Source organism: Gracilinanus agilis, chromosome 2, assembly GCF_016433145.1.
Source record: "Gracilinanus agilis isolate LMUSP501 chromosome 2, AgileGrace, whole genome shotgun sequence".
Taxonomy (NCBI): domain Eukaryota; kingdom Metazoa; phylum Chordata; class Mammalia; order Didelphimorphia; family Didelphidae; genus Gracilinanus; species Gracilinanus agilis.
Genome location: NC_058131.1, coordinates 666,276,193 through 666,303,439, shown reverse-complemented (window position 1 = coordinate 666,303,439; position 27,247 = coordinate 666,276,193). Strand labels below are relative to the sequence as shown.

Below are 27,247 nucleotides of genomic sequence, written 5' to 3'. Positions count from 1 at the left end.
TCAAGTACCACTTTCTTTGAGAGCCTTTTCCCAATTCCTCCCCCCTCGGATCCCTTTCTCTCCATTTGCCTTTAATCCACTTACTCTGTCCATATATCTTATATATACTTAGTTGTTTTCATCTTTGTTTCTCCCATTAGAATGTGAGCTCCTTCAGGGCTACTTTTGCCTTTCTCTGTATCTCCACTGCTTAGCAAAGTACTTGGCATACAGTGGTCACTTCGTAAATACTTGATGTCTACTTGAATATTGCCCACAAGGCTTCCTTTCAAAGATTTTGGGAATCTCTTTTGACACAAGGTAAAAACCTTTTGTAAAAACCTTTTGGAGAAACCCTTTGTAGAGAAGCTCTACTCTTTATGGAGAAACTGATGCCATTATGGCTATCTTTCACCATTTCGTTTTACAACATAAAAAGATTATTGGGTAAGCAAGTTCCTTTTTCTCCCCCTTAAAATCTTCAATATTCCTGACCTTTGGAATTTTAAAATTAGTCACACAATTCAAATTAACTAGGGAAAAATAATGTGTGTAACTTCCAGCCCCTTACAAATTCAAGTTCTAGTTGGACTCATTGGCTTTTAAAGATCCTTTCCTATTCTATATATGATTATAATTTTATTAATTACATTTTGCACAAGCTAACAAAATCAGTTTTTCATTTTAGTGTTAAAATGAACTATTCTACCTAAATGCTATAATAAAGTCCCAATTTGTCTCCACTAAACTCTGAGAACCCATGCCTCAAAGTGACAAGGAGCTGCGGGAAAAATGCTCAAAGGATCTATGATGCTTCACTTCCATAAACCAGGAGGCATGTCAAGAGCACTCATCTCCCATGTTAGCTATCTTATGGAGGGCTGCCTGGTGTTCTCTGAAAGGGTGCTGAAAACCAGATCCAGCCAAATGAATGCCACAGCCTATAGCCAGGAAGGCTTTAGGCTTTGAACTTCCTCCAAGAGTCAAACAACAGCATGAAAATGACAGAATTGCCATCTGTCTATTTGTGCTTCCAACTCCCCCCATCGTTCAGTTACCCAGAGACAGGAGAGGGAAGAAATATTCTAGCCCACTACACTTCTGAAAGACCTGCGGGAGATTTTTCCAATCAGCCAATGAAATATTTATTCAAACATCTGACTGATAGAAAAAGCAATTTCCTGTAGAAGCGGAATGGGTTAGCATACTTTTCTCCCCTCCCTATCCCCTGATGTTCTTTCTGGTAACTGAGAATCAGAAATTGGAAATACAAATTCAGTCCATTCCCCCAGGGCAAGATTTGACATATATGGAGTTTCCCTTTCACCCCAAGCCTCTTTTTCTCTCAGAATAGCAAAGCAGACACCAAAAGAGAGCCTTGACAGCCTACACAGAATTTCCCCAAAGGCACAGGGACAGAGGCCCTCCCTCCCAAAGCACAAAAAAAGCACATGGAATAATGGGGAGCGAGACCACATTCAACAGAGGCAGAGCCTTGAAGCATTAAGCAAAGTGTGGGGAACAACTGAGGAGGCTTCCTATGTTATCAACCTCAGCCAACTAAGGCACTAATCCATCTCAAGCTTCTGAAACTTAGCCCTTCACTGAAGAAGAGAACACCTTCTTTTTCCTTCTTCTTTCTCCCTACCACTCCCTGATATTCTCAAAACAGAACAAGATAGCACAAGATTCCACCATGGTCAGCTCCACTTGATGACACCTAAACCCTTCCTAATAACATGATCACTGCCTCTTTTTTTTCCCTTGGGCTACGGGGAGGGACAAGGACTAGAAGAGAATAAAATTTACTAACCAATCCTCCTCCTGCCCCCTCCCCACCAAAACGTCTATCTATCTAGAAAAGATGCCAAAATTATTATAATTACTTTACTGGGAAGAAAAGAGGACTTGGGAAATTCTGGAAATGGGGTTGTAGAATTTCATCGCTTAGAGGAATCTCAGTCCAACCTCTTCCATTTTACAGATGAGGTGAAAAACTCAAAGTAACATCAACTAGCTCATGGCAAAGTCAGGGGCAGGAGGACCCTGTTCTTTTAACTCCCCAATCCAGGTGCACTTCCTAGTATGCCTCTCAATCTAGCCATGGGTGGGCTGCATTTTAAAGACACTGCCCCTATCTTTAATGGTCTCTCCACCTCCAGGCTCTCCCCTCTCTAAACCAGCCTCTACGCAGCTGCCAAACAGGTTTCCCTAGAGTACAGGTCTGACTTTATCTCTCCCTCTTAAACTCCAATGGCTCCCTATTCTCTCCAGGATCAAATATAAAGCCTTCATAATGTGGACCTTTGCTGCCTCTCCTATCTTCTTACATTTTCCTTCCATTCACTAGACCAGCTGAACTCAACACTCCTGATGATGCCCTCCTAAATATTCTAATCTAGGAAAGCCAATTTTTGAAGGTCAAGGATGGCTCAATAAGGATCTACCTATCCCTTCGCCTCCCTCGCTGAGCTGCCCTGAGTGGTCTTTGGGACACAGGTGTAACCAGCTGAGCAGGCTTTCACAGGAACCTCTCCCCCATCATCTCAGGCATGGGCCACATACCTCCAAATTCCCAAGCATGGTTCTGGCTCCCAGTAGGAGTGTGGCTCACTCTCTAGGCTCCATAAAGGGAGGTGGGGGGGCGGGAGATGGTCAGTACCTGGCGAGCTTGGTAATATTCCCTGAGTAGATGGTCTCTCTGGATGATAGCTTCTGTCCTCTCTTTCCTGGCCACATCTCTTTCTTCCTTTACTGCCTCTATATCTTTGCAAGCTTGATCAAGCTCTTTCTGGGCTTCCGCCTTGTCCTTCACCTCGTAGCAGTATTTTTCCAGTAACTCATTCCTCTCACAGACTGCCCGATCTCTTTCCACCAGAGCTGAGTTCAGCTCCTAAAACAAGAGCCCATCATTGGCACATATATCACATTGAAGAGAGAGAACAAATGCAAAGTTGTCATCTTCCCTGTGGCCACAGACACACGAAAGGTTCGTTCTTTCTAGGTGAGGAGTTCACATTTTACCAAGAGGACCATTATTTGCTCAGGGACGAAGGCAGAAAGAAATCATTGGATTAGTCCAACCTGGCACTAGAGAACAAAGGTAAGGGCCAATCTTAGGCATCGACTCTCAGTTAAGGTGATCCAGCAAGGCCTGCAGGGCACCTGGCAATGGCCAGTATCACTAAGGCCAATGAGGAGACCAAGGACAAGTGTTAAAATGTCCTGTTTTATGGCCAGGAATAGGAAAAATAATATGTGCTGGTCCTTAAAATCATACAGTTCTCTTTTTCAGAGTTGGGGCTGATACTTAGGCATGTCTGCTGTTAAGAAAATATATGCCAACATTGTTCTGGAATCAATTTCCCAGCTGGAAGAGGGGGTGGAATGTGTGAGGGGGGTCAGAAACCTGAGGTGGTTGTTTCCAATAAGTGCCAGCAAACGCTGGCACGGTGCCCTTCCGTGCTCTCAGAGAGGCAGCATTCAGACTGCCTTGAGCGGTCACTCTCTCCTAGTAAGTGCAGTGAGCCAGGACAGGACCCAGTCAGCTGATGGCTTAGACTCGCTCTGTGACCTTCATCTGCAGAGAACTCCCTAACACGTGGCTGGAGTTCATTGCCCTGACCCTAATGCCCGGCTCCAGAGAAAGAAGATATTACAGATGCCCCAGAGAGGGAAGCAGGGTATCTAAAGAAGAAGCAGGGCTGGAGTGAAGGGCTCCACAGCAAAATCCTCAGCTGGTCGGAGGAAAGAGAACAATCCACCAGGGCTCCCTATGGGTCACTCCCCTGCCAGGTACACTAAGCCAGGAGAAGGAAGGAACGGGGAATGGGGTAGAGAAGAAGTGGAAACAAGAGACGGAAAAAGAGAGGGACGCAGAGATGGTTCCTTGCCTTGTCACAGACCAGTATTTTCAGCCTGAAGGATTGAGGTAGAAGAAGAGAATGTGTTTTATTTTAATCAGATAAATGGTGCTTACACCCTAGGAACCCCAGGATGATTTTCTTCCACTTGGGGAGAAAGTACAACCTCTAGCCTGACAGACAGGTGAGGTGTCCATCTAGAGTCATTCAGAAGAGGTAGAAAAGAGCTTTGTCAGTAAAATACCAAGGGATATAAGATGAAAACAACCCTTTCCCAAAGCCACAAAAGCCTTGAATACAGCTCTAAGTCAGGAGGCATGGTAGGCTAAAGTCACTTTTGCATTTCATGGTGGATAACCAGACCCATGAAATAGGGAGGCCAGCCAGTGGGAGACTATGGGCAAAAATGGACCATATAACCAGTTTTCCATCTCCTTTCCTCCTAATTCTTCTACCATTGATCATCAAAACTTTCTATAAATTAAAAAAAAAACACCTTGAATGATGCAGCTTCAGTTGAAAAAAGCCTAAACTTGTTCCAGAGAAGGAAGAAAAAAGACAGAACCCATGCCCAGGCAGACAGGCAGGAAGCCTCCTGGACTGGATGAGGCTGAAAAGAATTACGCTCATCTGCCTTCTAGGATCATTGGCCCCCTGATGACCATAAAGACCTGCTTCCAAGAGGCATCAATTAAGGTCAGGAAAGGAATTGCTAATCGTTCCAGTAGCCTCCAAGGGCATTTTGGGAAGCCCATCAATGACCTTGCTATGTTTCTTAATAGAAAAGAAATTGGGGGAAAAAAATGCCAACTATCTTATCATACCCTGAGAGGTAGAATTTGAGGAGAGAAAAATGAGAAGCAAGAAAGGGAATTTTTCCTCAACCTGATGGGACTAAGGCAGCTCTTGGACCTAGAATCAAAGTGTTAGCTAAGCACAAAAGAGACTTAATTTTGAGCAAGGTCATTATATAAACTTATACTTCTTATTATAGCTCCTGCCTCTAGTTCCCTAAAGAACATGGTCAGAGAAAACCAAGGGGCAGATGATGAGAGGCTGAGACAAAGCCAGGCAAGTTCTTAGACTGCAAAAGGTACAGCCTCCAGAAAACTCATCTCATTACCTCCCCCTCTGCCCATGTTCCCCAAGGCTGGGGAGGAACTACCCTCACTTTACATGATGGAAACCTGACATCTCCACTGTGGCCACCTACATGCCACTGATTTACTATAGGGGAGACACTTTGTTTGACATTGCTCACACTTCATACAACTCACAACATGGAAGCCTGAACTCCATACCACAAACCCACCCACACAGCCCACATACACACACAGAGACTGGCAGAAGAGTAGAGACACATGGGCACAGAACAGTCCAGACAGGAAAAAAACAATAACCTGCCCCTCAAAGGAGAATATCAGAATGCCATGGAAAGGTCGAGCATTTAAAGTAATTGTGGGGCTTAGCAGACCTACACATGGTAGGCTAAAGTCACTTTTGCATTTCATCTGGTGGATAACCAAACCCATGAAATAGGGAGGCCAGTCAGTGGGAGACTATGGGCAAAAATGGACCATATAACCAGTTTTCCATCTCCTTTCCTCCTAATTCTTCTACCATTGATCATCAAAACTTTCTATAAATTAAAAAAAAAACAAAAAAAAAACTTAAATGATGCAGCTTCAGTTGAAAAAAGCCTAAACTTGTTCCAGAAAAGGAAGAAAAAAGACAGAACCCATGGCCAGAGGCCAAATGCTAGAGGTGATGGTTACTACGGGCAACCATGAGGTCCACTCATGTTACCCCAACCCTCAAGGGTCTGTACTCCAGGGATTTGGGCTTAGTTTCAAGGTTAGCGCCCTCTACTTCTTCCCTTACCATTTTAGCAGGACTTGGGAGTGGGGGGGAACCGTCTAAGCCTAGTAGAAGCCTCCAGTGACATATCTCAGTTTGGACCTTGACATCAGTTTCAACTAAGATTCTGTGAATTAGCTGTTAAAGGAAAACTTAGTCCAAAGGGCTTGTTCCTTAAGGGGCACATCTGTTCCTGGGGCAGTGGACTTTGAAAAATCATCTGAATTCGTCCTGGCATGAAACTCTTCATGCAATAGTATGCCTTGACCTTCCCAACTATATTCTATACTGTGTGGTTCTTGATAATGAAAATAATAACAACTGACATATATAATAAGGCATTGAAGTTGGCAGAACACTTTGCATGCATCACTTCATTTAATATTTCCAACAATCTGGTCAGTTGGGTGCTCCAGGGATGAATTACTGTGCCCATTCTATATATAAGAAAACTGAGGCTCAGAAATGAAAGGACTTGCTCATGGTTATAAACTAACTATCAGATGGAAGATAGGGGTTCTGTGTTATTGGAAATTTGGGGGGTCTTTGAACTACATTTCCCATGAGCCCACTGGCTTCCTGTCATTACGCACTGACGTAGACAGGGGGCTAAAACTGAGGGGCTGGCATTCTTCTTTCTCTTTGCTTTCTATCCTCCATGGTGGCAGCAGGGAACAGCAGGCTGTTTAAACAACCCAAGCTAGCATGGCACGTGGCTTTATTTTCTAGAGACTACTAATAAATCTTACAAAAACCATAATATTTTTAAAGTTATCATTATATATTAATTTTATTTTTTACAGTTCAAATACCCTTTCCACTACTAAGCCCTATTGCTTCTGACCTCATGAGTTCTTATTATCTTCCCTTTTCCTCGGACCCTACTCCCAATTCCAAGAGGGAAAATGGAGTGGACAGAAGGCTGGACCATGAGCCAGAAAGTCCAGAAATCCAGCCTTACACACTTAATAGCTGTATGACTCTTGTCAAATCATCTGACCTCAATCTGCTTCAGTTTCCTCATCCATAAAATGGGCATAATCATAGTAGCTATATTCCAGGGTTTTGTGAGGATCTAATGAGAGAACATTTGTTGTTATTTTTTAAACTCTTACTTCTGTCTTGGAATAAATACTGTGTGTTTAACTCACTTGCCCAAGAAATGTCTAGGGCCAAATTTGAATCTCCACATCTGGCTCTATCCACCAAGCCACCTAGCTGCACCCTGAGATAATATTTGCAAAGTGCTTTGCAAACTTTAAAGTGCCATGCACCTATCATCCTCATCCTCATCCTCATCCTGATTATTAATATTAGCGAGAGGTGGAACAAACCTGCTGAAGAAATTCCAAGAATTGAAAACCCTGAGTTACCTTAACTAAAGAAGTCTTGAAGACCTGACTTCCAAAGAAAACCCCCACTTGGGTTTTTTGCCTTGTGTACCAGCTTCCCTCCCTCATCTTCTAGCAGGCAGGCCGTGCCACCCCGGAGGAAGCTCGTGTCTACCTGTCTCAGAGCTTCCATCTCTTCACTGGCCACCCTCTTCTCAGAGGTGGTATTTTTCAATTTGGACTCAGCCAGTTCCAGCTCCGTCTGAAGTTTGTCCAGCTCTTTGATGACCTGGTCCCGCTCGCTCATGATGAGCTGATACTCATTAAAGACGGAATCGCGTTCCTCCTTGTACTTCTCTGCATCCTTCAGAGCCTTCAGCTGCATGGACCTCAGCCGGGTCACCTCCGACTGAAGGCGCTCCATTTCCCGCTGAAGTTCCTTGTTCTGGACCGTTGCCTTGTTCAGGTCCTGCTGCATTGACTCAAACCTAGAGGGAAAAAAAGGAGGCGCGCAATGAATGGAGACAGGCCCGAGAAGAGATGGTCAATTTGGTCCCTCCTCCCAGTGCCTTTTTTTAATACTACCAACTCCACTGAATAACCAGTTCTGAAGTTTCAAATGAAATCCCCCCTATTTGCCCCAACCAGGAAAGTCACAGAACATCAATGTCCCTGAAACAGAACTTTTTCTCAGTCTTTTGCCAATCCTAGGAAGTAGTTGAAAGCTGCACCCATCCTCCTACCCTAGACCTGAGATCCAGGGTTTTTTTTCCTCCTACCCATCCACCAAGATGACAGAATATTGGAGCTAGAAGGGACTTTAGTCATCTGGTCCAACCTCTTCCTTTTACAAAAAGGGACATGAAGCCCTGAGCCATAAAAGTAACTTGCCCAAAGTCACACAGCCTGTTCTCAACTTCACCTGAGCTCCCATTCAGACAGCTGTCTTGTGCCTCCCCCAGACAGATCAGCTCAGAAGAAACGATGAAAATTTGAAAATCTATAGAGTACTTCCAGTTTTACAAAGCATTTTTATTATAACTATCCAATAAGGCAGAGAGAACAAAAATCACTACTTCCATTTTACAGACTCTTTCTATTATATCATACTCTCGTCTCCCTGAAATATCTTAACACACATCTGACAGATACTAACCCAGGGATACAGGGCACGGGGCCAGACAGTGGTGGCCCCACAAGGTGAACACTTTTAAAATATAACTTTCTAGGAAAAAAAGGATGACGGTTTTTACCAGTATGTGCAATTCTCAACATAGTACCTTAGAGACAGTTAGTAGAATTTGCAAAGATAATAATGTGTCCTTTGGGGAATATATAATTGGCTTTTTAAAGAAAGGCATTCTTTTTTTTTTTTTTTAAACCCTTACCTCCTATCTTAAGAGTCAAATCTAAATATTGGTTCCAAGGTAGAAGAATGGTAAGGGCTAGGCAGTAAGTAAGGATAAGTGACTTGCCCAGGGTCACATAGCCACATTTTGGACCCAGGATCTCCCATATCTAGAGCTGGCTCTCAATTAACTGAGTTAACTAGCTGTTCTGGAAAGCCATTTAGCCATTCTTAAAACAAAGAGTTCACTCATAAGTAACTGTGTAAATAACTTTACTTGGGGGAGTCATATCTGTGTAGGGAACTCCTAGAAAGTAACTCCTCTGCTCTATGAAGGTAAATAAGCATCTTTTCTGAAAACTGAAGTCTTAGAGAGTTGTCTGGGGCAATAAGAGTTTGGGGGGAGGGGAGTCACATAGCAATAAAATATGTGAGGCTGCATTTGAACTCAGGTCTCTCAGACTCAGGCCCATCACCCTCCTTCCCCATAATCCATGAAACAAACATGACCATGAAAAATGCTTTTAATCTACTTCTACTTAAGAGCTCCTTTGTGTGTCTCCATGTGATAATAATAACCACTACAGGTTCCTCAAAGAATATATTACTATTTTTTTTTATTACAATATGAATAGGACTCTCACTGGACACATTTTTTTCAAAGGCAGCACCCACACGGTCTTGGGCAGAACAGAACCTGAGCAGGTAGCAGGCTAGAGCAGACAAAGCAATAAATCAGGTAAACCCCAGGTTTGAATCCCACCTCAGACACTTATTTGTTGTGTAAAACTAAAATTTCAGTTTGTTCATCTGTAAAAAGGAGGTTGGGCTTAAAGGCCTCTACAGATACCAAGACAGCTCTCAAATTGACCAAGGCAGCTCCCAATTGGCTCTCAGGTCTATTGCACAGAGCCCTGGGTCAACACTCAGGAGAACTGGGTTCTAGTTCCCATTCCCCTACTCGTCAGTTATATTATCACAAGCAAAACCCTTCAGGTCTCTAAGCTTCATTCTCCCAAACCATGAAAATAGAAACCAAAATCTCTCCCCCGCCCTTCTTCTTAAAAAATGGCTTGAGGATGAAATGGGATCACAGATGCATCCTTCTTATCGACTTCAGGGGAGTGTGGGGTGGGAGCCAGGATCAGCCTTGCAAATAATAATCCCACGCCTGCACAGAGAGATGTCACCCAGCCAGACGGCCTAGACCGTAATGTCAAAGAGACTGTATTCTCTGAGCACAAGCCAGAGGCCCCACTTCCCCTAAATCCCTTCTCCCCAGCCCTCTGGCCCTCCTGCCACCCCTTGGCTCCCCTCCTGCCACCCCTTGGCTCCCCTCCTGCCACCCCTTGGCTCCTACCGCCTCAGGGATAAGGAGTACTGTTGCTGGAAGTGGATGGACGTGTCTCTCTGTTTCACCAGTGTGTCTGTCTGCTTCTGCAGGCGCCTGTTCTCCTCCTCCATCTGCTCCAGCCGACTCAGGTCAGTGTTGTGGTTAGCGACCTTCTCATTGTACCGCTTTCTCAGCCCATCGTAGTCCTTCTTCAGTCCCTCCAGCTTGCCCATGGCTGTGTCATACAGTGTGTTGAGGATCTCCGATGACCCATTCTCCTTCAAAACCTAAAAATACAAGTGACTCAATTGCCAAAAGCTCTGGGACACAAAGAAGAAAAAGCTCACTACTTCTCTTCTAGGCGAGACAGAAGTGTTTGCAAGACTGAGACATCCCTGCCCTCAAAGAGACTGAAAGTCTAATTTAACAAAAACCTCAACTTGGCACCAAATAAAGAGGGAAAGTCGTGCTTCTGGAAAACAGATAGATAGCACTATCAGTGCTATCACTAACAGTGAATACAGTGCCAAGCCTGGAGTTGGGAGAATCTGGGTTTAAATCTGACTTTAGACATTCCCTAGCTGTGTGACCCTGGGCAAGTCACTCAACCCCTCAACTCTGTGGCCCTTGCTAGGATGTGAAGTCCGGAAGACCTGGGGGAAGGGATGGGGAGAAGAGAAGAGGGCAGAGGAAAGAAGGAAAAAGAAAATTAAAGGAGAGGAAAGGAAAGGACAGGACAGGACAGGTCAGGACAGGAGAGGGAACTAGTGCTTCTGGTAGCCAAGAAAACAAAGAATTTGAGACCATCTTGAAACCTCCCCTTTCTCATCTGTAAAATGAAGGGCTTGGTCAGATTTGAAAAGTCACCATTCAGGTGATGTAGAGAGGCCCTTGGGTTATCTACCCATTATGGCATCCCCTGAAACCATCTCACTGATTAAAGCAACTCGCTGAGATCTCCTGAGAGAATACTCCAACTTCACTAATCTTAAAATAACTCGTAAGAAGATTGGGCCATAACATTTTTTTAGTATAAATCCTCTTATTACTTTCAGATAAACAAGGTATGAAAAGACTGAAGCATCCAAAATCATCAAAAAATGAGGTAGGGAAGCAGCATGGTACAGAAATGGAAATTCAAGCCAAGAAGATCTGGGTTCAAATTATACTTTCCTGTTTTGCAAATCCCCCATGCCTACAATTCATTGCCTCCTCTCCTCCATCTCAGGTTGTAAATCAGGCACCACCTTCTACTCAAAGCTTTTTCCTAATCCCTCAAAGGCTAGTGACTTTCCTCCCCAACTACCTAGCCTACCAGACTACAAAGTATTTCACTATTTTCTATTTCTTTGTATTTATTTTCTTTAGATTATATATGTTTTAGACTTGCATGTGTTTTAGACACGCACACACATACACACACACACACATACTTCTCTCTCCTATTAGAGGCAAGCTAGGTGGTTCAGTGGATAGAGCTCTGGACTTGGAGACTAGAACACCTAAGTTTAAATCGGACCCTTAGCAAGTCACTTAACCTCTATGTGCCTTAATCCACTGGAGAAGGAAATGGCAAACCACTTCAGTCCCTTTGCCAAAAAAATATCAAATGGGGTCAAGAAGAGACACACACGACTGAATGACAACTCTCCTACCAGAATGTGAGCCTGAAGAATAGGGATAATTTCATTCTTTGCATTTGTACCTCCAAGGTCTGACACAGTATTCATAGGAGATATTTAATAAATGCCTGTTGTTCGATGTATAGTGCTTAGTGATAGCTAGCACCCTCACAAAACCCAGAGAGGTATGTGCTATTATTATCCTCATTAAAAGTGTGAGGAAACTGAGACAGACAAAGGTTAAATGACTTGCCCAGGATCATACAACCAAGGTAGTATCTGAGGCTAGATTTGAACTCTGGTCTTTCTGATCCTAAGTCCAGCACTCTAACCACTTTACCTGCCTCTACTTATTTCATAATATTTTTGGAAACTTCAACTAAAATAAAACTACTGTACAAACCTTAAAACCTATGTAAACATCTAAGTTATCATACTCAGGTGAATTACTCAAATAATTTAAATGTATAACTCATGAGTCCCAAAACGTTTTTAAACAAATTTGGATAGAATCTTTCTAAAATTTATCACAAGAGGCAGCAGCTAATATGACTCAGTGAATAGAGTGCCAGGTCTGGAGTCGGGAGGACACAGGTTCAAATTAGACCTAAGACACTTCCTAACTGTGGGTCCTTAGACAAGTCACTTAATCCCATTTGCCTAGCCTGTGCTGCTCTTCTGTCTGAAGAGGAATTGTTACTAAGACAGAAAGTATGGGTAAAAAGATAAACAATTAAAATAAAATGTATCAGAATTTCTTATATTCTTAAGCAGAGTATGGAGAATACCATCTTGAAGGATTCTACTACAAACAAGAGAATTGCAGAAGAGCTGAGTATTCTAGCCCAGCAATTCTCATGGCTCTTGCGGTATGTGGGACTTTTCTCCCCACAATAAATGACCCCTTGCTGCTGAGGGTTCTGAGTTAGATCTAATTTTTACAGCCTTCTGTCTCCACCACTGTCAGGCTGGCAGCTGTTCATTCTTAACACTGTCAGCCCACACCAGCTCTTTTTGCTTCTATTCTTCTGTGGACTGGAAAACTTGATAATCATTCTCACTATGGATAAACCAAGAATCACTATTTCAGTTTATGCACAGATACTGTAACATACTGTAGCATTCAATTTAGGCATGGATATTGTAATGTTGTACTCAAAAGAGGCATTTTTTGCCTGTAGAAGCAGCTAGGTGGTCCCATAGTATACGGAGCCTTGGGTTTGGAGTCAGAAAGACCTAAGTTCAAATTCAGCTCCAGACATTAATTAGTTGTATGGTCCTGGGCAAGTCACTTACTTAACCTGTGTTGACCTCAGTTATCTCAATTGTAAAACTGGAATAATTAATATCCTCTATTTCCCAGAGTTGTTGTAAAGCTCTAATGAGAAAACAATTGCAAGGCACTTAAACATTTTCTTTTAAACTGTTTTCAAACTCATTTAATTGTTCCTGGCACATAGTAAGTTCTATAGGCTAGCTATTATTATTATTTATCATGATGATTATGGTTATTAAAATGGATTGCCTTAGTTTGTAAACTTTTCTAGATCTAAACTTGATTCCCTTTTCTTGGGAGAGAAGAGAGACAGCATGACAGGAATAAAGAGGACTAAAGAGTCAGAAATTCTGGGTCCAAAATTTGGTGTTGAAAGAGTTACATTACTGTATCAGCTCAAGGCAGCTAGGTGGCTCAGTGGAAGAAGATCCAGACCTAGAGAAGGGAGGTCCTGGGTTCAAATCTAACCTCAGATACTTCCTAGATGTCTGACTCTTGGCAAGTCACTTAACCCCCATTGCCTAGCCCTTACCATTCTTCTGCCTTGGAATCAATATTTAGTATTGATTGCAAAACAGAAGGTGAGAATTTTTAAAAATTAAAAAAATATATCAGCTCAGCTGATAATAGGGATCTTAGGGAGGCTACCCCTCCTTTAAGACTCAGTTCTCTCATCCATTAAATTAAATGGTTGGACTAGATGACCTATAAGGTTACATCCTGACCATTTTCAAGCCATGTCACCTACATTCCAGTCTCCTCCAAGAGCTCCTGCTCTTCCCCAACAGAATTTGGACCCTGATCCCTGGAACTTGAGCTCTAACTGGTGAGCTTTCACCATTTTTGACTCAGTCTGACTTACCAGCCATGTCAGCATGCAGTTCTCCTCTGCGACAAGCTCTCCTCACCTTCCAACTCTTACTCCCCTCCATGTTGTCTTTCCCTATTCAAATGTAAGTTCTCCAAAAGCGGAGGCTGTCTTGCTTGCTTAAATCTGTATCCTCAATGCCTGGCACAAAGCAAGATGCTATCTCATTTCATTTCCATCTCTAAAGTTATGAAAATTCACAGAGGAGGAGATTTTTTGATAGTTTATTAAATGAGAATTCCTTATAGCACATTTGAATTAATCCTGCAAATCCCAAGTCCTTGCCATTTTTTAATCAAGGATGCTTTATTATCCCAGAGAAAGACTACTGTCATTCTAGTGGTGCCCACAAGGTGGCAGCTATGGGTAGAACCATGGGAGAATCTTCTACTATTCTGATATTCCAACATCCAAATAGAAATAATCATTTTTAAAAAGTATTAAGAAATCATAAGATTATGCAACTGGAGCAGACAAGGATCTAGAGGTCATCTAAAGTCAGACCTCTTCAATTTAAAGATAAGGAAATTGAACCAAGAGATACTACCTACAATACCCCATTGGGTAGCCCTTGCCTTTCTGTGTTGAGAGTTTTTACTAAACTAGAAATTAAGTGTTTAAAAAAAAATAAAAATAAGGCACTGGCCAAGTTCAAAGTAGTATCTGATGAAAGGAGCAGAGCCAGAAGAACATTGTACACAGAGACCAATACACTGTGGTAAAATAGAATGTAATGGACTTCTGTACTAGCAGCAATGCAAGGATCCAGGACATTTCTGAGGGATTTATGGAAAAGAAAGCTACCCACATTCAGAGGAAGAACTGCAGGAGTGGAAACAGAAGAAAAACAACTGCTTGAACACATGGGTTGAGGCGGACATGATTGGGGATGTAGACTCGAAACTACCACACCAATGCAACTATCAACAATTTGGAAATAGGTCTTGATCAATGACACATGTTAAAACCAGTGGAAATACACATCAGCCATGGTGGGGATGGGGGTGGGGGGTCTTGGGGGGGTGAAGGGGAAAGTAAGAGCATGAATTATGTAACCATGTTAACATTTCTAAAAAATAAATATTAATAAATGTTAAAAAAAAAAAAAGTGGTATCTGAGAAGGAATTTAAATTTTGCCTGTCTCTATGGTCAGAAGGGTAAGGTCCTTCTACGAGACAGGTACCAGGGCACTCTGAAAAAATGAGATTCTTGAGTAGTTTCAGGAGAAAACTTTTAATATTTAGCTACAAACTCCTTCTGAGACAAGAGGAAGCAGATGCCAGGCATTTAGTCCCAAGCTAAACTCAGTCACAGTTTGAGAATTCATCCAGAAAAAAAGCCAGTCCATCCAGCTTCTCATTCACCTAAGTGGGCTGAAAAGGAAATCTGAGGGGCAAATACGTGGCTCAGTGAATAGGTGTCCAGACCTAAAGTCAGAAGAACCTGAGTTCATATCTGGCCTTACTGTGTGATCCTGGGAAAGTCATTTAGCCCCATCTGCTAGGTTTTGCCCTTCTGTCTTAAGAATTATTACTAAGACAAAAAATAAGGGTTTAAAAAAGGGAAATCTGAGGGGGAATTGGTCCTTCCTTTTCACAATTTCCATGGAATTCAATTCAACAAGCATTAATTAAGTACCTACTTCATCAGGCACAGGGCTCAAGATACAAAGACAAAAATGAAATAATTATTGCTCTCGGTAAGTGGCCTGGTCCCCCCTGAAGTAAAAAGAATGAAAAATTTCCCCTTTGAATCTAAGAGACTAGATTCAAATCCCATCTCTGCCCTTTACCATCCATATGGCCCCAGACAACTGATTTCCCGTCTCTGGGCTTCCACACCTGTAAAATGAAGGCTCTAGACTACAGAGCCTCTGAGGTCCCTTTCTGCTCAAGATCTAAGATCCTATGTTATTTTCTGCATTTTCTTAAGCGAAAACTCAAAGAGAAAGCAAAGAGAAGGGCAGTGAAGTTGTTTAGATCCTAAGAGATTTGCCCAAGTTCTTATTACTCTAACGTCCAGGCTACAGGAGGATTTTTCCTGTGTGTATCCCTGAGAATCCAAGGCCAGTCCCAGCTCTCACAAGAACGAGACCAACAAAACCCACCGAGGAGGAGACGGAAATCATCCCTGACGTCCTCAGAAGATGGCACAGCGTGGCGGAAAATCTGGGAAGCTAGATGGGCCATCGGCTTGGCTTTTCAGACATGAAACCCAATCCCTTCAATCGTCACACCCAGAGCAGCGACATTTCCTCTAAACCATAAATCATCCGGCTGGCCGGAGCGATGGGTAAATCCCTCTCGCAAACACTCAAGGCAAACAGCCCCTGTTAGCCAGCAAGGGCCTCTTGGAGTTTACAAGTCGTGGGAGGATCCAGGCAACAAAACCACCCTAGTGGAACCCGGAGGCTGACCTTTCCCCTAGGGGCTTTGTCAGGGAACTGGCCTGGCCAAGGTCCTTGGAGGAGGGAGCCACAAACACCTTCTAGCAGGGTTAGGGAACTAGGGCCAAATACTCCCTTGGAGTGCCCGTAATGCAGAAACCGGACAGCCCCACAGGGGCAGGCAGGAGGAGAGAAAGCAGTTTGTTCTGTCCATTCAGAAATGTCCATTCTTTCACTTGGGCTAAGCTCTCCTTTTCTTGCAGATTTTAAGGGCATTAATCACCATGTGGCTTTGTTCTATCTGAATAGACTCTGGAAACCTAAACAGCCAAAGTTTATTCAAACACCAACCTCTCTACTCCACCACCCCCAACCTTTAAGTGTCTCTTATTAGAAGAAGAGGATGAGGATAAGGAACTGGGTAGGGCAGTCAGGTGGTAGAAGAGTCCTCAGCTTTCTGTGAAGGGAGCAGGACAGAGAAAGGGGGCCCAGTATTTTCTCTTGTAAAACAGCCTGGATTTACACCATCACCCCCCCCCCAAAAAACAACTGCATCAATCTCCAAGGAGAAGCTATAATGATCTAGCCACAAAACCTTTCCACCTAGGGAAGGACGGTTTTTAAAAGTAAGACTGAATAGGAATAAAACTCTGAGGCTGTCAAAGTTTGGGAGAGTCTACCTACCTCATTTGGAAAGGAAGTGGAGGGTGATTGGAGAGAAGAAAAAAAAGTCAGATTTCCCCACTCAGAGCAGAATAAGGAAATGGTTACTTGGGAAATGGCCAGGAAAGCCAAGATGGGCAGGGTTGGGGGAAGTAAGTAGAGTAGCGTTTGGGGCTGAAGAGCTTGACCTTGAGACTTCGGGAAATATTCTAGAGGAAAAATAGGATTGCCTCAGAGGACAAAGGGTTTTACTAGTACAGTGAGGCAGATTGGTCTAGTAAAACAAACACTGGCTGGCTCTGGAGACTACAGACTTGGATTCAAATTCTACCTTTTGCTACTTATTGTGTGATAGACAAAGGGGAAATCCTATAACTTCCCAGGGCTATTTTCTCACCTATAAAATGAAGAGATGGGGCAGTTGGGTAGCACAGTGGACAGAGTGCCAGAGCTGGAGTCAGGAAGACCCGAATTCAAATATGGCCTTTTTTGCCTCAGTTTCCTCATCTATAAAATGAGCTGGGAAAGGAAATGACAAACCACTACAGTATCCTTGCCCAGAAGAAGAGTCAGACAGGACTGAAATGATCAAACAAAATGAAGTGGTGGAACCAGATGGCCCCTGAGCACCCCCCTCCCAATTTTAGATCCTATCATCATCTCCTCATGAAATGGAGACTTCCAATATTCCCAAGAAAAGGGGCTGGAGAGGCTAAGAATGCCCAGCTTAGTTGTAAGCTATAGCCAAAGCACTGACCACAATGCCCAGCACACAGCGTGTGCTACCTAAATACTTGTGGACTGTGGAATGATTCCAGTATCTTGTCTATGCCTCCTCTACCAGGTTCTCCCACAAATGCTAAGTCAGGTAAAGGGTTCCATCTGAAGAGGCAGCAAAATGGGCTGAAATCACAACTATGAGATATCTGAGTTGCACGCCTATGGACAAAGCACCTAATCTCTCCAAGTCTCTTTCCCCGTCTATAAAATTCAGTCAACCAGTTACTTTATTAGCTAGTTTAAATTAATCAGCTAATTTATTAAATGCCTAAGTGTCTTTGGTTATAGTAAGCACTGAGGACACAAAGAAGACAGTGCCTGCTCAGGGAGCTTACATCTAATGGAGGAGCCAACATGTCAACTACTACAAGCCACGAAAAGGATAAATTGGAGATTATTAACAGAAGGAAGGCACTGGAATTAAAAGGAGTTGTTCTTGGCCCTCAGGAAAGGCTTCTTAATAACAAGACTTACTTATCCAGAGCCAGAGGGTCTGTGTTCAAATCATGACTCTCCTACTTAATGCCCCTATGACCACAGGAAAATCATTTACCTTCTCTACAAACTTATTTGTAAAATGAGGATATTGCACTAGATGGCTGCTATGGTCTAAATCTACAATCTTCCATCAAGAATGGGGAAGACTAAGGCCCCAAATCAACTGTACAACCAGAACTAAGACTTTATCCAGGAGTTTTTTTTTCCTATATTGTATCTCACATCACATCTTTCTTGCCTCCCTCCAATACCTATCTTCTACCAAGCTCCTCACTCCTCTTCCTTCAAACATCAGAATGGAAAGCTATACCTAGAACCCAATACACGTGAGTTATCCCTCCACAAAACCTTAGAGAGAAAGTTCCGAGAGAACAGTTAAAGGGTTCACTGAATTTCTTTTAAACAGACACTTCTCTGTAAGTGGACATCATCACTAATTACCTTAGAAACTCTTGAGGGCAAGAGGACAATTTGGCTTCACCCTGACCCCCTGGGTGACTATAAACAGATTACTTATACTGTGGCTGCACACCTCAGTTGTTGTTGTTTTTAGTTTTTTCAGGCTTGTCTGACTCTTTGGGATCCCATTTAGGATCTTCTTGGCAAAGATACTACAGTGGTTTTGCCATCTGCCATTTTATAGATGAGGAACTGAGGTAAACAGGGTTAAATGACCTGCCCAGGGTCACACTAGTTTACATTATTCAGTTCTGTCTGACTCTTTATGACCCCATTTGGAATTTTCTTAGCAAAGAGAACGGAGGGATTTGTCATTTCCTTCTCCTGCTCATTTACAGATAAGGAAACTGAAGCAAACAGGGTGAAGTGACGTGGCCAGAGTCACATAGCTGGGAAGTGGCTGAAGTCAGATTTGAACTCACAAAGATGGGTTTCCCAGTTTTTTGAGGGGGATTTCTATTCCCACAGACAACTCTTCATGAGTAATGGCATCTTGCCTTCTCCTTCTGTATGTTACCACAACTATAAAACAGCATAATACCAACATAATGACTGCTGGACAAATATAAGTTCAAATGGCTGTTGTAGAGTGGATTCTGTGTGAGGTGTGGGCTGACAGGTAGATTCTAAGGTTCTCTCCCTCCTACAAAAAAAATCCAAAAGAATGGATTTTCAGGAGGTTGAGGCTTCCTCCTCAACTTGCACCCAACTCCCAGGAGGTCTCTAAGCAAAGGCTGGCTGGCTAATTCCCAGGCACCTTTTGGGGGGGGACTCCTATTTAGGTAGAGAATTAGACTAGTTGGCCTTTGCGGGCTTCTTCTCATCTTGGGGTTCTGTAATTCTGCAATGTACAACTTTATTATTTTTGCAGGCCAGAATCTATTTTAAAGACAAAAAAAGAGGCTCTTATTTAAAGGAAATAGGCTTGACAGTGTACACCTGTGATCCCTGCTCCTGGGGAAGTTGAGGTTGGTCAGTTATTTGAAAAATCAGGTCTAAACTGCAGTTGGGCTAAAGTAGAAGTTGAGTGCCCACATTAAGTCTAGCACCAAGACGGTGAGCCATCGAGAGAGGGGGTGCGCCAGGCTGCCAAAGAAGGAGAAAACCAGCCCAGCTCAGAAACAAGGAGAGCAAAGTTTCCCTGCTTTTCAGCCGTGGGATTGGGCCATGAGTGACTATTGCACTTTGAGCCAGTCTCAAAAAAAAAAAAATGGATTTTTCTTTTCAAGTGTTCTGGTAAATTGAGATTTTTCCCACATCTAGTTGGCTTAAGACAGGGTCCATTGGCAGCATTATGGCCAACCCACTGAGCTATTATATAGAACTTACTCATGAAAATGGCTGAAAAGAGAGACAAGGACCATAACAGGGCTGGGCTGCTAATCACAGCTTGTTGCTCCTCCATGGAAGCAAACTCTGCACCCCCAGCACTAAAAGCATCTTCCCAAATACAGGATATCTTCTCTGCATCATGGTGAGAGCTCAACTTGCCCCATTTTTACCAACAGAGACAGTGAGGCTTTCCTGCACAGACTGAGACACAGAATTCACAAAAAAATGGAAGGGGTCTGAGGGATCCCTCTAAACAAGAGATCCTCAACTGGGTCACATTAACCCCTAGCTATGGGTCTATTCAAGGGAGTCTCTGGATTTGCAGATGGGAAAAAAAATTACCTCTTTATTTCAATAGAATTTGGTTTCCTTTGTAGTCCTATTTTATGCATTTAAAAATATGAATCTGAGGAGGCTTCCCCTGACTGTAAAGGAGTGTGGGACATAAAACAACGGTCTAGACCAGCCCCCTCATTTTGCCAAGAAGAAAGCTGAAGCCAAAGGAGTTTACGTGTTCCACTTAAGATCACAGGGGGATCCAGGCCAGAGCCAGCAGGGGAACAAAGCCAGGCCCCCAGATTCTCAGGCCTCCTCCCCGACCTCCTGCGCCCAGGCTTCAAACCTAGATCCCGAGGATCTCACCCCCGCAACTCCTACCTTTAAGTCAACATGACCCCAGCTGCTGAGATCTGAGACAGAACCGGTCACAGCCACAGAGCTGACCCCTAATAACGGGCCTACCATACACAGGGGGACGCTTTGAACTTTGCCAAAGCGCAGTGACGGCTCTCATCATTTGATCCTCAAAATCAGCCTGTGGGGGAGGCAGGGCAGAGGGCCCCAAGTCAAGTGTGTCCTCCCCGTTAGAGCCCCGGCCATCCCCCCTCCCTGCCCAGAGGCCCACCTGCTGCTGCTGGGCCCGGAGGTCAGTAATCTCCTTCTGGTCCTCTTCTCGAAGCCGTTTCATGTCTTCACAGGACTGCTGCAAGTGGTTCCGTTCCCTCAGCAGCTGGCCATTCTCCCTCCTCAGCGTGTCTACATCCTCCTTCAGCTGGGCCTGGTCACTCAGGAGTCTGTTGTGGAGAGTGCTGAAAAAGAGCCCTCCCCCTCAGCCACGGGCCTCCTGGGGCCCCCAAGAGACCTACTCTGGCTAAAAGGGCCCCCTCCCCACCCCAGACAGGAGCAAGGACAGGCTCACCACAGGTGGAGGCTTCCAGGAAAACAGGCCAAAGTCAAGGAGCCAAACCAAGAAATGAGCTCAACACCTAAAACCCACCCAATTCACAAGGCAGGAAGGAGAAGCCCACAAATAACAGGCTTTCCTACTGACAGACACTATTTGAAAACAAAGTGTAATGGCCGGGTGACACCTAGGGAACAAGGAGCTCCCACCTGCCAAGAAACTCCATAACCTTTAAGACCTGAGGCCTTGGAGCAGCTAATGACTAAAGTGAATTAAGAGGGGAAGTATGGAGGGTGAGGGAGTCCTGGGTTCAAATTTGGCCTCAGACAAGTCTCTTAACCCTCATTGCCTAGCCTTTACCACTCTTCTGCCTTGAGACCAATATATACACTGATTCTAAGACAGAAGGGAATGTTTTGGGGTTTTTTAAGACTATTTAAAGCCTGAGCCCTGGGCTGATACCAGAAGAGACTGGATGAGTGCTGCTGCCCAGAGAGGAAGGGGAAATGTGGTCGAAACCCAAGAGTTTCCCCTTCTCCAGAAAGGGAGAGCAACAATAGGCTAAGGAATATCCGAGGGCTCCAATAAATGCCTTCACAGTAGTATGGGGCAGTGGAAAGAGCTTGGAATATTTCAGCTCATGTCCTAGGACCTAACTTCTTGCCACTTACTACTGTGCGATCCTGGGCAAGTCTCGGGCCTCAGTTTCCACATGTGACAAATAAATATTGTTGCTCAGTCTTCTTTCAGTCATGTCTGACTCCATGACCCCACTTGAGATGTTCTTGGCAAAGATACTGAAGTGGTTTGCCATTTCCTTCTCACAACTCATTTGACAGATAAGGAAACTGAGGCAAACAGGGTGAAGTGATTTGCCCAAGGTCACATAGCTATTAAGAGTCCGAGGCCAGATTGTTACTCAGGAAGATACATCTATCCTACACCTCAAAGATATCAAAGAAGGTGGAAAAGAACCCAGAAGTACAAAAATATTTCCAGCAGCTATTTTCATGAGAGCAAAGGACTGGAAATTAAAGAAATGGTCAAAAGTTGGGGAATGGCTGGTGTATGGCATATGAACGTAATGAAGTATTGTTGGACTTTTAAGAAATCATGAATGGAATGGTTTCAATGAGACCTGGGAAAACTTGGTGAGCTAAATAACTTATTCAATAATATTCAAAAATAACAGGAGAATAACTTATACAATATCTACACTGTAAAGAAAGAAAATGACTTGGAAAGACTGAAGAACTCTGTTTAATGCAAAGACCAATCATGAACACAGAAGACTGATAATGAAGCATAAAAGAGATGTAATGAAGGTAAAATGAAGAAGAAGACACAAATCTGGGGGCATGGTAAATGTGGGAATTTGTTTTGCTTGACTATGCACATTTGTCATTAACGATTATGTTTTTATTTTTCTTTGTAGGGGCTGAGAGGGAAGAAAAAAAAATGCTTATTCATTTTATGGTCATTTTTAAAGTTCAAAAGATCTGGTTGTAAGGCAGTTCACAGACTAGTGCCCTGATTGGACCACACTTACTGGTAAAAGTCAGCCTCTTTGGCGACCTCCTCACATCTCTTCAGGGTCTTAGTGTGCTGGTTCTGGAGGGACTGTAGATCCGACATGGCCCTCATGCACTGAATCTTGAGCCTCTCATAGTCAGGATTCAGCTTGTGGTAGGGCCTGCCAGAGAGGAACAAAAGAAACCAAATGAGCCCAACCAAGACAAAGCAATGAGCATCCAACCCACCTCGGGCCAACAGTGAGAAACGGGACTGACAATCTAGGCACAACCTTTTCCATTTCTCATCTCTCCCTGGAATAGTCAGAAACCAATAGTTTCACACTTTATTACTTAGCATCCTGCATTATCCTCTAATTATTTCATTTGAGTTGGCCTTTTCTGCCTTACTTGACTATAAATCCTCTGAGGATAGAAACTATATTTTGCTTTCCCCCTTGCATCTCCCAAAATGCCTAAAGCAAGGCTGAGCAGAGTCAGTGCTTAACAGAGACCTCAATGAGTAATTCCATAAGAGAGAAAAGTTTCTCCTTCCCCAAAGAACAGTCTTCACAGGCTAAGAATCACTAGATCATCACACTTGGAAAACTACTCCAATATCAAACCATTAAGCCCAGGACTTTCCCAAAACTAAACGGAATGGAGGGAGGCCAAGCACCATGCCATTTAGGAAGAAATGAGGACAATGAGGATGAAGATATAATAATAATAATAATAATAACAATAATAACAATAACAACAACAACAACAATAACAACACTTACATAGTGCCTTATGGTTTCCAAAGTGTTTTACCAATATTATTTCATTTGATCTTCACAACAACCTTACAAGGTAGATGCTATTACTAATCCTATTTTACTGAGGAAGAACCTGAGGCAGACAGAAATTAAGTGACTTGCTCAGGGTTACACAGCTAGTGTTTGAGGAAAAATCTGAACTCAAGATCTTCCTGACTCCAAGACCACTGCCCTTATCTATTATGCCATTTAGCTACTTTAAGTTACCCAAAAGGCATTAATTTTTCCTAATTAGTCATCCCTTTTTCTTCTTCTAGATGTATGGTGAGAAGCAAAGAACAATAAACTTGGGAATTTGGGGATTCAAATTTGAATCTAAGCTCTTGGCTTTGGAGTCACCTCTTGGCCTTAGTTTCCCATCAATAAAATGAGGAGATTGATCTCAGTGGTCTCTGAGATCCCTTCTATTTCTAGATCCCTACCCCAAGAAAACTGCCAAGAAAACTCTCAGAGGCTAATGATCATGTTCTCTCCCTCTTTGAATCCTACTTCTTATAAGACAGGACTTCCAGGATCAGGTGGATAAGTCAAGGAGTCTTTTGTCTCTAGTCTAACCACCCACCTGATTTCCAGCCCAACCTCAGCTACTTATGCTCTCCTTCTCAAAACTACTTTATAGGGGGCAGCTAGGTGGCTCAGTGGAAAAAGAGCCAGGCCTGGAGATGAGGAGTCCTAGGTTCAAATGGGGCCTCAGACACTTCTGACCCTGGGCAAGTCACTTAACCAACCGCCTAGCCCGTATCTCTTGTCTGCCTTAGAATCAATACATAGTTTTGAATCTCAGATGAAGATATGGGTTAAAAAAAAAAAAAGACTATTTTTGTATACCCAAATAATGCAATCTTAAGTTTTAAAAGATTACATAAGCTAATAAATAAGCATTCATAGCTTAAAACTACACGCAAAGAGGGGATTGGATCTATAAAACACAAACTCTGGCAAAAACCACCACATACAAGAACCAGACCAAATAAATCCACAAAGATGAAATTACCAGAAAGCAGGCCACAAGGCAATCTTTTTTTTTTTTTTTTTTTTTAGCCAGAGAAATTCCAGGCCACTAAGGCCTGAAGGGATTATATTTGATATCAGTAGAAAGGATTTATACACGCAAAGATAAAATCTCAGAACATTTGCATGATCCTGGGATCATTATTTGCCTAATCAAGGTTTGCTCAAGCCAATATAAAAAGGAATCTACATTCTCCAAGCCTGCACCTTACTAAGTACACCCACAGGATTTTTAAAAGTTTGAGGCATCTGGTAGGGGATCAGACAGAAATCAGATTAGCTGCAATTAAAACAAAATTGGTCAAATTCACTAGAGAACAGTCAGTATTCAATGAAACTCTCCCCTCTAAGGTTAGCTTCTTTTTTTCTTTAAACCCTTACCTTCCTTCTTAGTCTCAAGAGAGGCGAGGACTAGGCAATCAGGGTTAAATGACTTGCCCAGCTGGCAGGTGTCTCAGACCAGATTTGAGCCCAGGTCCTACCGATTCTACCCCTGGCACTCAATCCACTGAGCCACCTCTTAGCTTCTCCTTTGTATGCATGTATGTAGCTCAGAGTTTTTGCCTTCCTAGCACCTAGCAATATGACTAGCACATAACAAACAATGAATAAATGCTGGAATGGAATAAATTCATTATCTTGTAAATGCTGTGTTCACGACTTACCTCTAATTTAAGGTAATTTAAGATATTATATATAATCTAATTTAAGATATCAAAGCCTAAATGCTATATAAGCAGCCAGTTCAATTTACCTATTTGGCACAGTAAAAATTAGGTTTCTGGAGAGGAGGGAGGGTTTGGTGCTTATCTTTCTGTCTCCAGCACCTAGCATTGTATACCAGCATTTAATAGATTCTTGAAGGAGGAACTGAATGGAGTCAGAACAGCAAAAGATGCCTGATAATGAATGAATGAATGGATGGATGGATGAATGAATGAATGAATGAATGAATGAATTAAAGAAGGGAAGACCAGAGAACAGAGAAGAACAGAGAAGCAGGCAGAACATCTGACCTGCAGTCGTCAAAAGTTGAACCAGGCGATGACAAGGCCAGACGCTTCCTCAACTCATCCCTCTCTCGGGTGATCAGCCTCAATTGAACCAAAAGGCTCTCCACTTTCTCATTCGCCTGCCTGCTGTCTGTGCTGGGGGGTGGAGGAGAGGACGCCTTTCCAGTCGTGCCTGGAGAAAAAGCAGAAGAATCTGTGACATTAAGGGAGCGTGTGAATCTTACATATATTACCTGGACTAAGGATTCTAAGAACCCTTGAGGCAAGTTACTAGGGTTATTTGCTATCCCAGTTTTCAGAAAGAACTAGAGTCAGAGATGAGTGGATTTGCTCGGGCGGAGAAGTCTCAGGAGGGATTCTTGTCTCCAAATCCAGGTTTCAATTCCCTCTGGGGTGTTGTTCTACAATCTAGACTGTCCTTCCTTCCCATGGAACCCCATCGTGTTTTTGTCACTGACAGAGTAAGGTCCTGGCTCACCTTCCTCAAAGGCCAGGATGTTCAGATTCCCAGACTTGGAAGTGGCCTTGGAAGCCATCCAGTCTAACCTATGGAACTAAAGAGCCCTTCTATAGCACTGTGGACAAGTACTCATTCAGACTTAATCACCTTTATATGTCTCCAGGACCTAACACAATGCTCACAAATTATCCTGTGTCCATCTCATTTGTCCATCGTAGTTGTCATATTTCACATAATAAATACCCCAATTTATCTCATATACACACATATGTAGGTAACTATATAATAAAACCACATTAGAACTTTTAATATAACTATAGAGAGAGCATATACCTATATAACCCATTCACTGTTGTTTTCATGTCATCTCCCCACTAGACTGTTGAGCACCTTGAAAAGGAGTCCATTGTGGGTGCTTAATAAATGTTTACTAACTTAACACTGGCTCTGCTGACATCTAGTCTCACAATACCAAAAGAGCATTTTTAATTGAGAGGACTTTGGGCTGATAGTCTAGGCCACCACCTAGCCCAACCACCCATCTCAAACTCAACAAATCCCAAGCAAGATGCATTTTCTTTCCCATCCCTCTTCAAAACTTTCTTTAGTCTTTCAAGGGCAAGATGATATTTTTAGTCACAACCAGGCTGGTTATCAACCTTGGAGTTGGCTTCTTATTCACCCTTACTCCACATTTCCAAATCAATTGTCAAATCTCATCAGTCCAGCCTCCCAGACTAGGTTGCCTTCCATTCTCTATCACCATTCACAAAGCATCCACCCAGGCACCTCTCCCTGGGACAATTGTTTCCTAATTGGTCTCCTTCCCTCAAATTTATCTTATCTCAAAATCCAAGATGATATTCCTAGAAGCACAAGTCTGACCACTCTCTTTCTTCAAGAACCATTTCAAGGGTTCCCAATATGGGATCAAATACAAACTCTTTTGTTTGGTAGTTAAACTGGTTATAGCCCAGCCTTTCAAGCACTCAACCTTCCAGCTGTTCTGTTTCTTAAAGCCTTTCTTGAGTTTTCTATCCCTAACTATGATTGAAAGCTTCCTAAGGTTAAGGACAATATAGTTCATACTGCTTTGTGCAGTTATAAATCAACATACATTTATGTGCAAGGAACTATACTAGGCTCCAAGCCTTAAATAGATCAGGAAAAGCTACTACTAAAAGATGGTGTTTGGGCTCAGTCTAGAAGCTCCTAAAAGTCAAAGATGAGGAGGGGGTGCCTTCCATCCATGAGGGATGGAATACAAAGGCACAGAGACAGGAGATAATGTTACGTGAGAGGAACAGAGAAAAGCTTGTTTTTATAGCAACTTACATAGGACTAGGCAAATACTAAGGATTCAGCAAATCAAGCTGCCCCAGAAGAGCAGCAAGGAGTAGGCAACTGGGATGAAGTGACTTGACTAGGGTGACACAACTAGAGCCTGTGCTACCTAGCTGCCTAACTGGTAAACTCCTGTCTTGCCCAAGAACATAAAGTGACAAGAAGCCCACTTTCTATCAAGTAGTCTCCTATGGATGGATGGGTGCTTAATTAGTATCTTAGTAACATAGCACCCTCATATGAACAAAAGATGGGGCCACCATGCCTGCATTTGGAAAGGCCTGGATTCAAATTTGGCATCAGCTATA

General features: G+C 43.0%; 1 protein-coding gene across 1 annotated transcript in view; it reads right to left on the bottom strand.

Moving 5' to 3' along the window:
- The window catches only part of DLG5 (discs large MAGUK scaffold protein 5), a 158,210-nt gene that overhangs the window by 46,034 nt on the left and 84,929 nt on the right, over positions 1-27,247 (bottom strand). The window contains exons 3-7 of the mRNA XM_044660242.1: positions 25,139-25,307; positions 22,329-22,472; positions 20,501-20,684; positions 9,739-9,998; positions 7,206-7,518 (exon numbers count right to left, since the gene is read on the bottom strand). Of these exons, the coding sequence (XP_044516177.1) occupies positions 7,206-7,518; positions 9,739-9,998; positions 20,501-20,684; positions 22,329-22,472; positions 25,139-25,307 (1,070 nt within the window). The remainder of the gene's footprint in view (positions 1-7,205; positions 7,519-9,738; positions 9,999-20,500; positions 20,685-22,328; positions 22,473-25,138; positions 25,308-27,247) is intronic.